The sequence below is a fragment of the Phoxinus phoxinus genome (genome assembly GCF_949152265.1).
Source record: "Phoxinus phoxinus genome assembly, chromosome: 25".
NCBI classification, from domain to species: Eukaryota; Metazoa; Chordata; class Actinopteri; order Cypriniformes; family Leuciscidae; genus Phoxinus; species Phoxinus phoxinus.
This window is the reverse complement of record NC_136900.1, coordinates 8,311,270-8,323,576: the sequence shown is the minus strand read 5'-3', so window position 1 is coordinate 8,323,576 and position 12,307 is coordinate 8,311,270. Positions and strand designations below refer to the sequence as shown.

Sequence of the window (12,307 nt, the reverse complement as noted above, 5' to 3'; positions counted from 1 at the left end):
GAAACGCTCGGTACATCGGTAGGCAGGGCTAAACATGAGGTGATGAAGTAGGCGTCGATCTTCTTCTGCGGAGGCGGGGTTTGATACACTTTGACGTCATAGATCCCACTATGAAAAACCTGTCGTTCGCTGGGCCTGCTGTCAATAAAAGCTTTTATTGGACTAACAACGAAGTTTTCAGTTCTGAAACCGATATTCTTATAGTCCGATGACCTCTCAAAAGCTCAAGGAAAATTAGATTTCTCAGTTCATCACCCCTTTAAATGTGCTATAGAAACACATTGTGATTTGGCTTGACCTGTTAGTGCCGTCCAGACTGTAGAACACAGAGTAGGTGATGTTCTCCCCGTGCGGTTCCACAGGCAGACGCCAGGTCAGCTTGATGAACCGAGTGGACACCAGAGACGCCACGACATCACGCGGGGCAGAAGGAGCGGGACCGGTGCGCTCGGCAGGACTGGACGCTACATGGTCAGTAGTGGCATCGGTCAATGAAGGGACAGTAGAAGGAAGGGCAACGTCTTGGAGGGTGATTGTGATGTGAGGGGCAACATGGGGGGTAAATTATAGATAAAGAGTTCGGGGAGGAGGGCGAGGAAAAAAGAAAAAGAAAAAAAACATAAAATAATTGACGTAAAAGAAAAGACAACTACAATGACTTAAAAATTAAAACGAAACAGCAACTTTACTATGAAACAGAGCAGGAGATGGAGGCTCAACGCCAGGCTAAACATGCAGCCACGACACGTTACCAACACTGAGGGGAAGGCATAGCATTAACATTCATATCAGTAAGCACAATGCTAATTACTCTCTCACATCTGTGCCTGCAATTAAAACACACTGATGACAACATCTCAAGTAGATAAAAATAGCACATTTTACGAAAGTGTCGTAGATGCAAATGAGAGGAATCTGGTGGTGATGTGCAGGGATTATTTACTCTGCCTGTGTGTAGACAAATATATTATATTATATATATATATAGCTAACTATACAGTCAATCATACATATAAAAATAAATAAATGATATAATATCAGAATATAATACAACTAATATAGTTTGTAATGAAAAAAAGAATGAAATAAATAAAAAGGCAAACAAGACCAGTTTTACTAGTGGTTTCAGAATTTCTGACAGATTTTTTTTTTTAAAATACATTATATTACACATATATACTCATTCATACACACACACACACACACACACACACACACACACACACACACACACACACGTTAATACTATTAATATTAAACTATATCATAATCTATGTAAATACATTTTTTGATTTTACTAATAAATTTAAATATAATTTTATTTATTACTAATAAAATTAAATCTGAATTTCTAGTATTCAATATTATTTGAAATATTCTTTGAAAAGTGTAAATCCTGGGGATGAGTCTTGCTTTAGGGAACTAAAGCAACTTCTAACACAAAGACATTAGCAAGGCCATGTAACACTGACTCCTGTGTGATCGGCCAATCGGCTCTAAGAGGAAGTGCTGATTGGAAAACGATTAATGTGAAACAATGAAAAAGACGTCTATTCATTATACTTGTTTGCAGAAAACCAGCCCAGTGCACCACTGAGGAGAAACCTTTAAGAAAAACAATTACTGTAATTGATGTAAATAGTCGAGCACAATGAAAGTTCGTCCCCCTCACAGCTTGTGTCCGGGCTTCACTCTCAGGTGTGAGTGACACCCTTTCAGCGCCTGAATAAACGGATGTGTGTGTGTGTGGGCGAGGTGTGTGTCAGTCTGCTGAGTCTGGCACACAAACGGGCATCCGAGACCAGCTGGAGACGTGTGCAGCCAAACCCATGAGCTTCCCGATCATATCCTGAGGTCCCTGACTCAGCATGCGGACAGATATGGAAAGAGAAGACTCCTGATTAGACAGATAAGATAAGACTCCTCCATTTTTGAAGTTTGCGCAGAGATAACTTTCATAAATCAAAATTATTCATCACCTGCACCTTGGAACCTTTTTTAAGGTTTGCGTTCTCGAGCCGCCAATCACTGTTGCGAATGAATGGCCAGAACACATTAAAGGGGTGTTTGAATATGATTTCACTTTTCTAACTTTAGTTAGTGTGTAATGTTGCTGTTTGATCATAAACAACATCTGCAAAGTTACAACACTCAAAGTTCAAAGCAAAGGGAGATATTTGCTTTTAAAGAAATAGTTTTTCAAGAACTACAACAAACGGCTGGTAGGGACTACAAAAGCTTCCTCCCGGGTTAGTGACATCACCAACCCTAGAATTTACATAAACCCCGCCCCCTGAACACGATTTATAGATTATCAAGACAGAATATGCTAATCAATGACAAGAAGATAACTACACATTCAGTGACAAATTCATCAACTAACCATTCAGAAATGTCCTGTTGCTTCTACATGTTATCACTTCTTCTTGAGTCTCTCCATCATTGTCTGACTTCGGTTTTTTGAAATGTTCAGTGCATGTGTGTGTCTCTGTGTGAGGTAAAAGAACACAAGCTCTTGAAGCTCCGCCCCCTGTGCCGGGAGCAGCAGCTCATTTGCATTTAAAGGAACAGACACAAAATGGTGCGTTTTTGCTCACCCTCAAAAAGTGACAATTTTATCATGCTATATCAAAATATCTGTGGGGTATTTTGAGGTAAAACTTCACACACACACTCTGGGGACATCAAATACTTATTTTACATCTTGTGAAAAGGGCATTATACCGCCCCTTTAAGGGTTTTCTGTTAGAACGGTGTCGTGTTAGCGACCTTTAAGTTAATAACTAATGATCTTTGCAACAGAAGTGAATCAATCAAATCTAACTTTACTCTAGAGCGGCTGTAAAGCCAAAACAATCTCTGTAACTTTAATTTCCTATAATCACTGTAAAGCTGCTTTGAAACAATCTATATTGTTAAAAGCGCTGTATAAATGAAGGAGACTTGACTTAATGAATGAACATTGAAACGTCATGAATGACCCCTGATGATGAAAACAATGGCTGCATGGGCCTTGACGAAAATTACTGCAACTTTATGACTTCATCCTGGTACATTAATATCTTTATTTATTTATTTAACACCCTAATCTCTTCACAGCTGGGGGGAAACGCTCACGCTGCCCTTCAAATGGAAAATCTTAAGTCAGGAAATGACATCAAGCACAAGAGGAACCTTGGGATATTATTATTATTATTAGATATGCACCAAAAATACACTATGAAATAAAACAGAAATCGCAGGCAGACCCGAGGGTGCTGATTCAATCCAAGTAGGATCAAAAATGGATGCTGGGAAACTTTTGGGGTTTGAAGTTCTGTACCTCTCATTCAGTATGCATGGCTAGCGCTAAACATTACATCTCTATATCTCCAGCCGTTTGATGATGTGTAATATAGAGCTTGCTGTTTATGCATCTGCTCTGAAAAGACTTAAAAGAAGCCAAAATAGATTAATAATGTTTCATTAAAAGAACTAAAACTGTAAAATTCTAGTTTGCATTTTTTATTTTTTACTTATATAAAACCACAAAGTAATAAACAGCAATATTAACTTAATATTAAGCATGTGTGCATGTATATATATATATGAGAGAGAGAGAGAGAGAGAGAGAGAGAGAGAGAGAGAGAGAGAGAGAGAGAGAGAGAGAGAGAGAGAGAGAGAGAGAGAGAGAGAGAGAGAGAGAGAGAGAGAGAGAGAGAGAGAGAGAGAGAGAGAGAGAGAAAGAGAGAAACATACAGAGAAATATTCTGTATGTTGTAATAAATTTCATGTTAAATCTAAAACCCCAAATACACAGTGTCAGGACCGCAGTATGATTCCTGAAAATCGTTGAAAAGAGAGACTAATAAATGAGAGAGGTGAGGAAGATAAAAGTGGAGGAGTGATGTGATAGCTGAAGTTGATATGATGCGCAATGTTGATATGAAAATGGCATTAAAGTGTTTCCTCTGAAGATGAGATGGCGTCGTGCAGAAAGAGGCTGGCACTACAAAGGTTACAAACCCGACACACTCGTCTCACTTCCAGAGGAAAACTCCCGAGCCTTGATCTTCAGCGCTCTTCATACGTCTGCTTGTGGAGATGAAAGATCATTCGGGATAATTTCACCAGAATGTGTTCTTAGCGCAGTCACGAACTGATGCTACAACCAAACCAACTTACTGAGACAATTCATTAGTGGCGTTTACCAAGTCAAGCATCACTATTATTGGTGTTTACACACACAGGTGCAACTCGAAAAATTGGAATATGGTGCAAAAGTTCATTTATTTCAGTAATTCAACTTAAAAGGTGAAACTAATATATTATATAGACTCATTACATGCAAAGTGAGATATTTCAAGCCTTTATTTGTCATAATTTGGATGATTATGGCTTACAGCTTATGAAAACCTTTTCACAATATTCTAATTTTGGGGTTTTCATAAACTGTAAGCCATAATCATCCAAATGATAACAAATAAAGGCTTGAAATATCTCACTTTGCATGTAATGAGTCTATATAATATATTAGTTTCACCTTTTAAGTTGAATTACTGAAATAAATGAACTTTTGCACCATATTTTCGAGTTTCACCTGTATACTTGAGTTTATATCTCAAGACTTGAGGGTGGAGAGAGAGAAACCTTCAGGAAACCACTAAGAAAGGGACATAAAAACAACTTGATAAGTCTCTGGGCGTCTTTTATTGTTCTTTTACCTCGTCAACCAAATCAGTGGTTCTTCAAGCACTTTATACCGCTATAAAACTCTTGATGACTATGTAAAAACACTCTGTGAACAACTTGGGTGTTATTTATTGATTCTGCTCTTAGATTTGATAAACCGATAAATGCTGTAGTTTAATCTAGTTTTTTCCAATTAAGATTACGATCTATAGGCTAAAAGTTCTTTAACATTTGCAGAGTTGGAGAGAGTGATCCTTTCGTTTGTTTCATCTAGACTTGACTATTGCAATCATCTTTATATTGGAATGAGTCAATCCAATATTACTCGTCTTCAGATGGTGAGTTTTGACTGGCACAAGGAAATGTAATCATATTTCCCCAATACTGCATTGATTCATTGCACTGGCTGCCAGTTTGTTACATGATTGATTTTTAAATGCATATTTTTGTTTTTAAACCCATGAACGGATTAGCTCCAAAATATCTCTCTGATCTTTTGAAATGAAATAACTCCTCAAGATCATTAAGGTCATCTCAGCAAAGACCGCTGATGTTTCCGAGATCTAGACTTAAGACGTGCTTTTTATATTGTTGCTCCAAAATTGTGGAACAGTCTTCCTCTATCCCTAAGACTACGTATATCCACAGAGTCGGTTTATAAACCCGAGTTAAAAACCGACCTCTTTTCACAGGCTTACAACCGTCCTTGATTTTAAATGTTGAATCTTTCTGATTGCTGTTTTTGATGAACCGGTAAACTCCCTTTAGCATTTGTTTTGCGGTCTTTCTTGATTTTTTTAAAAGATATTTATTCTGTTGTACAGCAATGGCCAACTACTGTTGCTTTTATTATGCTAAAAGTTGATTGATGACTACAAAACAGACTCGATCACACCTGGCGGGTCAGTTTGCGTAACCTCAATCCCACAGGAAGGTTGAGTACGGCACACCGCTCAGGAAAAGGGAGCGATTCACTCCTTTACTTATATCTGTCCTGTTATTTATGGGATCATGTTTTCATTAGATGGGTGGAGAGCAAAACGCGTGTGGCTCTTCCCGTCGAGGCCCAAAAGGCCTATAAGCACACAGAGAAAACTTCCTGTATGCGTTTAGGATCGTACAAATCGCACAGCAGGGGTAAAAAAAAAAACACTAGCTCACATTCTCTCTTCATCCACCCTGCGTTTGCTGCCAGGAAAACCCGGCCGCCTGACAGGAACCCCGGCCGGCTCATCAATAGCCATTCACACAATCCAATAACATCTGATTGCTCATCAATTGAGTTTAAACCTCAGCAGAAGCAAAGCCGCAGACCTCCAGAGGGCCAACGCTGCAGAAATCACACCCCAATCAAGAGGCTTGTCAGACGAGGGCTTCACCGCGGTAAACACGCTCATAATCACAGACAACAGGTCTAGATGGGAGCAGCTTTAAACGGTACATGGAGACGAGCTTCAGGGACGAAATATCTCTCCATTCCCATCATGTGCGACGGGGCGTCGTAGGAATGTGTCACAAAGTAGCTGCTGCATTTAGACCCTTGATGTCAGGTTCAAAACGGTCGCACGCAGAATAATACATGTAAAATTATCATAATAATACAATATTACAAAAATATTAATTAAATAGAAAGGGTTGAATTGTTTAAATTTTATAACTAAATTTTTTTTTTTTTTTCAATTAATTTAAATAGATAAAATCATGTTTTTGTGATGGGTGCATCTAGAGACTGAAACTGACTCATGTACATGAAAATAAAAATTGTAATTATAATAACAACACAAAGTTATTATAAAAGTAATAAATTCAATAAATAAAACAAATTAATTATAATTTCTTTAAAAAATATAATAAAACTGAAATAAAATGAAAATGTTTTTGTAACAGTTGCCTATAGAGACTCGCTCATGTATGTGATACTGCATATGTGAATATGGACCACAAAACCAGTCACATGGGTCAATTTTTTTTAAATTGAGATTTATACATCTGAATAAATAAGCTTTCCATTGATGTATGGTTTGTTAGAATAGGAGAATATAAAACTATTTGAAAATCTGGAATCTGAGGATGCAAAAAAAATGGAAACATTGAGAAAATCTCCTTTTGTTGTGTTTAGTTGTGCATTTATGTTCACGGTTGTGCTGCATTCACTCACAAAAATACATGTTTTATATATTTACGGTTGGAAATGTACAAAATATCTTCACGGAACATGATCTTTACTTAATATCCTAATGATTTTTGGCATAAAAAATATATATAATTTTGACCCATACAATGTATTGTTATTGCCACAAATATACCCGTGCGACATGTGACTGATTTTGTCGTCCAGGGTCACAATATTTATAATTGAAAATGAATCATTATCATTTAAATGCAAATCTGGTTTTATGGAGGGGTTTCGTCCCCTTGGAATTATAAGGTTCTATCTGACATTTTGTCAAAATTGAGTTATTCACATATTCTTATTCTGTGACAACTTATTTACATTATGTGATGTTGTTTTTTAAGTTGTGAACATTTTGGAACTTTTTATTTAGAAAAAAAAAAGGTTCTTTCTACACAGTCGAATGGAATGCAAAAACTGTAAAGCTCAATATCTCAAAACCAGTCAGAATGCAGATAGAACCTTATAATTCCAAGGTGGCGGTTTGCATTCTAAGTTCCAAAATATAAAAATATATCAGGTTCCATGATTGAATAAATAAAATGCCTTTCATTAGTAAAGTATTTCATTGACTGAATCATCCAAAAATAGGCAATGCATTACTACATGGTTTATACTACATGGCAAAATTGGATTTTCAGCTAAAATGACTGTATCCTGTGATACTGAGAGGATTTTGGTCGTGCCGCCCACCCCTACATCATCATACCCAGAGTAATGCATGACATCAACATGTTTAACAGAATGTAATCCACAGTACGCCAGCAGATCTCATTACACACACACACACACACACACACACACACACACACACACACACACACACACACACACACACACACACACACACACACACACACACACACACACACACACACACGGAAAAAAAGGTGTTTCATCACCGAAGCCTGTGAGACCAATGTTCACACTCGCATGAGTGACATATCTGTAAATATGAAATCTACGCAATATCATCTGAGATTAAAATTCTGTCATTATTCACTCAAACATCACGAAACCTACATTTTAATTAATTTAATATTCATCTTATTAATACTAATACAATTAAATATACAAATATACAATAATAATAATACAATTAAAATGATACATTTAATAATAATAATAATAATAATAAGTTGTTATTATTATTATTGGTTAACATTTATATATATAAAAAAAAATCATTTATTTTTAATAGATCCGCTAACAGCCACATGGATATATCAACCATAGAACTTAAAGGAATATTTCCCACCAAAATTTAAAAATAATAATTTACTTATTCTCATCCACCATTAGAAAAAATGTAGAAAAAAAAGTAATATATATTTTTATTTCCATTATTGTTGGAAATCAATAATCAGACTTAAAAAAAAAAATATATATATATACTGGTATATATATATTTTTAAGTCTGATTATTGATTTCCAACAATAATGGAAATCAATAATATATATATATATTATTTATATTATTTTTTTTCTAAATGTATATACAGTATATATAGAGAGAGGTTTTTTTTTTTTTTTTTTTGACCATACAATGGAAATCAATGCACTTGTTTTGGACCCCACTGATTTTCATTGTGACTTTTGCGTTAGAAAGAAAGGCGTATGGGTTTGAGGCTGAGTAAATGATAACAGAACAGTTCATTTCTAGGTAAACCATCCCTTAATGTTTATTTTCTGAGAACCTCCGATGCAAACGACTTGTGAAGGATCATATACACGCGCCGCAGGAAATCAACACAAGGGCCTGGACTGATTTGCAAGTGTCCTGAAGTGGATTATTTCTTCAATCAAACCGAAGCTCTCGTGTAATTGGAGAGTTTGAGAGCAAATGTTCAGAGGAAAGACACACAAGCACATCGCTCCATCCTGACGCCTGCTTTTATTACACAGTTTCTCTTAAACAACACAGAGATTAAACGGCGACTCTTCCTTCTCCAATCCAAACTACAACAGAAACATAATCAATAACTGAGAGTGATGCTTTAATCACTGAAATCAGCTGTCACCAATCGTCCGCTAAACTCCAACGTGACGGATCGTCCCTGTGGACCTTTTTTATTTCATTATCAGGATTTAATTTCCTCTTTCCTTCCTCCCTGTCATGATGAAGTGGTCCTGTTTCTAAGAGGTGCTGATGGGAAACAACACAACCTCTACCAGCGGACTCAATTTCTGTATCTGGAACAATCTCAAAAATAGTTGTATCTGTATTCGGTTAAAAGCAGAAGTGGGGCTTTACTCGGAAGTTCGGACAATGACTTGAGAAGGCCATTATGTCTATGGTTTTACAGCCTATCTTTTAACAAATAAAATGACGTTTGATGAACGCATACAAGCAAAACAATAAAGGTCACCACAACATCACAATTACCAGAGGAAAAAAATGGGCGCCATGTCTAAAACATTTGATGTTTATTGTAAAATTTGTTTAATACTGTTGGGAAATAATAATGAAATCATCAAACAACAGCAGCAACAACAATAATACAATTAAATACTACGCTTAAAATCTATTTTAACAAAATTATTATTAAAATTGTTAAAATATTAACTCAAAATTAAGGGTCAAATGTTAATTTAATCACTTTTAACAAATTAATTATACTTTTTAACAAATAAAATAAAATAATATAAAAAAAAATCCTGTTTGATAATCGTATACAAGCATTTATTTAAAATGAGTTATTTATTTGAAGTTACACTATGTAGAAATTGTGTTTTTGTCAAACAGCGACCCCTAGAGTCGCTGTGGAATACTTGCACTGTCGTAAATATCAACAATAAAGTAGCCTACCGTGTTTGCTGGCTTATAACGTTTTCACGTGATTGCAGCTAAATCACAAGTAAATAGCCTATAGTCTAGGTCTACTGTATAATTTCATTTGTGTTTTTTTATTGTAATGTAAACATTACAAAATTCTAGATGACATCAATAAAGTTAAATGTACATTGCATTATTTCATAACATTGGCCGTTATGATGTCATTAGACATGATTATTGCAATTTATCATAAAAGTTTGCAAATTGTGCTTGTTTACACGATTCACAACCTCTAGGCTTATTTATGTCCTGATAATTATGTGAGATATTGACAGGAATGTTCTCATGATAATCGTCGTCAGCGTCGTCTGATATAATGGATGAATGAACAGCATCGTAAAAAAAAAAGACATACTACATGCAAGCGCAACAACAAACAACATAGAATGCAAACAAGTTTACAAATACTTTATTTACTAGTCCATCAACGTCAGCATCCAGTGCTGCTTTTTAGCTCGCACCAACGAGTGAAAGCCTGACCGAGTGACTCTTCTCCGGTTCCTCACGCGGTCAGATTCTCTTTTCCTTTTCCTAGTCTCTTCCGACCGCGTTTTCTTACTCGTCGAGTATCACGCAAAGGTATCACGTCTGAAATGCGCGCAAGTGTCTTCGTGCTTCATATGTTGTTAATGTGTGTGACGTCGTTGCCGTAAAGCAAGTCGTGATTCTCGTGAGATTTGTCGGGGGCGCTCCTCTCAAACTTGCATTGCTGGTTTTTCCAGCGGCGTCCCCCCAAGCTTTACTACCAGGATGATTCGGCCTACTATGAGTTTGTTTACCACCGAAATGACTTTGAAGCTGTTATATTAAGGTACAATTTCTACATAGTGTGCCTTTAAAAAGTTTTTGCACTGTTGCTGATTTAGCACAACCAAACAACATTTCCCATCATTCTCTGGGGAAAAACAGTTCAATCACTTACACGCATATTGTGATGAAAATTGTATATATATATATTTATCTTTTTAGACCAAAATTACTTCTGAAATCGTAAGTACCACTTCCCATGAGAGCTTAAATCCACTGATCAGTAATTAATGATGAGTCACTACACAGTTTCAATTACAATTGATTTGGTGGTTCAATGGTGTCTGTTTGCAAACTAAACCTCAGTAAAACGGGAGAAACCGACATTATTAACCGAGATTCACGCACACATACTGCAGCGCTCCATCAAGAGGAGCTAATGCAACATGAAAATGAAGAGCATGCAGACGTATCTAATAAAGCGGCGCGGTTAATTAAACATTCAGCGGCGAGATCTCTACACCCTCGCCAGGTGCCGAACAGATCTCACACCAGCATCCAATCAATGCAGCGTCATTTACGCCTCTGCCCGACGTGTGAGAACATGTGTTCAAGCTTTCATTCACTGCGTACGCCTGTGAAGCCTGAGACTGAGAGAAGCTGCTGAAAAACACTTCCATAGACTCAACTATCCAGAGCATCTAAAAAAACATGCACACTGTAGTAACCAAGCGGCAACCTTCCAGTCTCTCGTGAATCCGACACGGAAGTCACTTAAACTGCACTTCATCGACTGGCCACTAGAGACAGGCTCCAGCTAATCCGTCTCGCTGCACATTTTTGTTTATCCGGGAGTGACGCGCTGCCAAGATGGCGACGGCCGGCTCCGCCCACTTTACGCTTAAAAAATGCTGTTCAGAAACCAACGGGTGACGTCACGGACACTACGTCCATATTTTTTTTTACAGTCTTTGGTAGTAACGTATCCACCCACAACACCCTCGAAACGAGTTTAAACAGGCAAATGTACTTATATTTGATTAAGAACATGTAAAAATGTAGATGTCACGCTGTAAAACAATCATAATCAAATGAAACCCACAAAGCTTTTTGGACTCATCCCCAGAAAGCATCACTGACGGACTGTTACGACCCATCCTGTGATAATGATTCTGTTTAATTTCTGTAAAAAGATCAATCGGTGAGTCTTGGCAAGTCTTTAGCCCATCACTAGAATAAACACTGGAGATCTAAAGGGATTTGGCTCTGAAGCTGGTCTGAGCTTTTCTGCACATGCTTAATGAAGACGAGGGTTTCTGCAGAAACCATCAGGAATACAGGCAGAAGCACACACACATATATGCAGAGTAAAGGGAGTTTACCTAAATCCAGTATGATGAGCTGAGCGCTGGCCTGGACGTTCCCGGCGTCGTTCTCCGCTAAACACTGATAAAAACCTTCATCTGACTTTACTAAACCCAGAACCTGCAGGTTATGCTGCTTCTGTGGGGACACAGACAACAAAACAGAGCAGAGTTAACAACACTAACATGTTAATGAATAATGGTGGCTGGTACTCGCACTTTCCATGAACAGGGTGCAAAGTGATGTGCCATTACTGTACAAAACAAATCCATTTAGCTCTTTAGCTCTTTGCTCTTTAAATGTGTTTATTTATTATTTATGGACAGACAATAACTAAAATCAGGATTTAAAACCGTATTCATATAGTTAATACTAATAATAAAACAGCAGAAAACCTAAATAAAATAAAAAAATTGCACAAAAATAGAATTAAATAAATAAATAAACTAAATAAATAAAATAAGTATTTAAAACTATTCCTACAGCTCTATCTATCCATCCATCGTCTATCTATC

The 12,307-nt window shown here is 36.8% G+C and overlaps 1 protein-coding gene across 2 annotated transcripts in view; it reads right to left on the bottom strand.

The window, feature by feature from the left end:
* neo1b (neogenin 1b) overlaps nucleotides 1-12,307 on the bottom strand; it is a 133,989-nt gene that overhangs the window by 33,152 nt on the left and 88,530 nt on the right. For both annotated transcript variants that reach the window (XM_079603622.1, XM_079603621.1), the window contains exons 7-8: nucleotides 11,810-11,930; nucleotides 299-521 (exon numbers count right to left, since the gene is read on the bottom strand). In XM_079603622.1, the coding sequence (XP_079459748.1) occupies nucleotides 299-521; nucleotides 11,810-11,930 (344 nt within the window). The remainder of the gene's footprint in view (nucleotides 1-298; nucleotides 522-11,809; nucleotides 11,931-12,307) is intronic.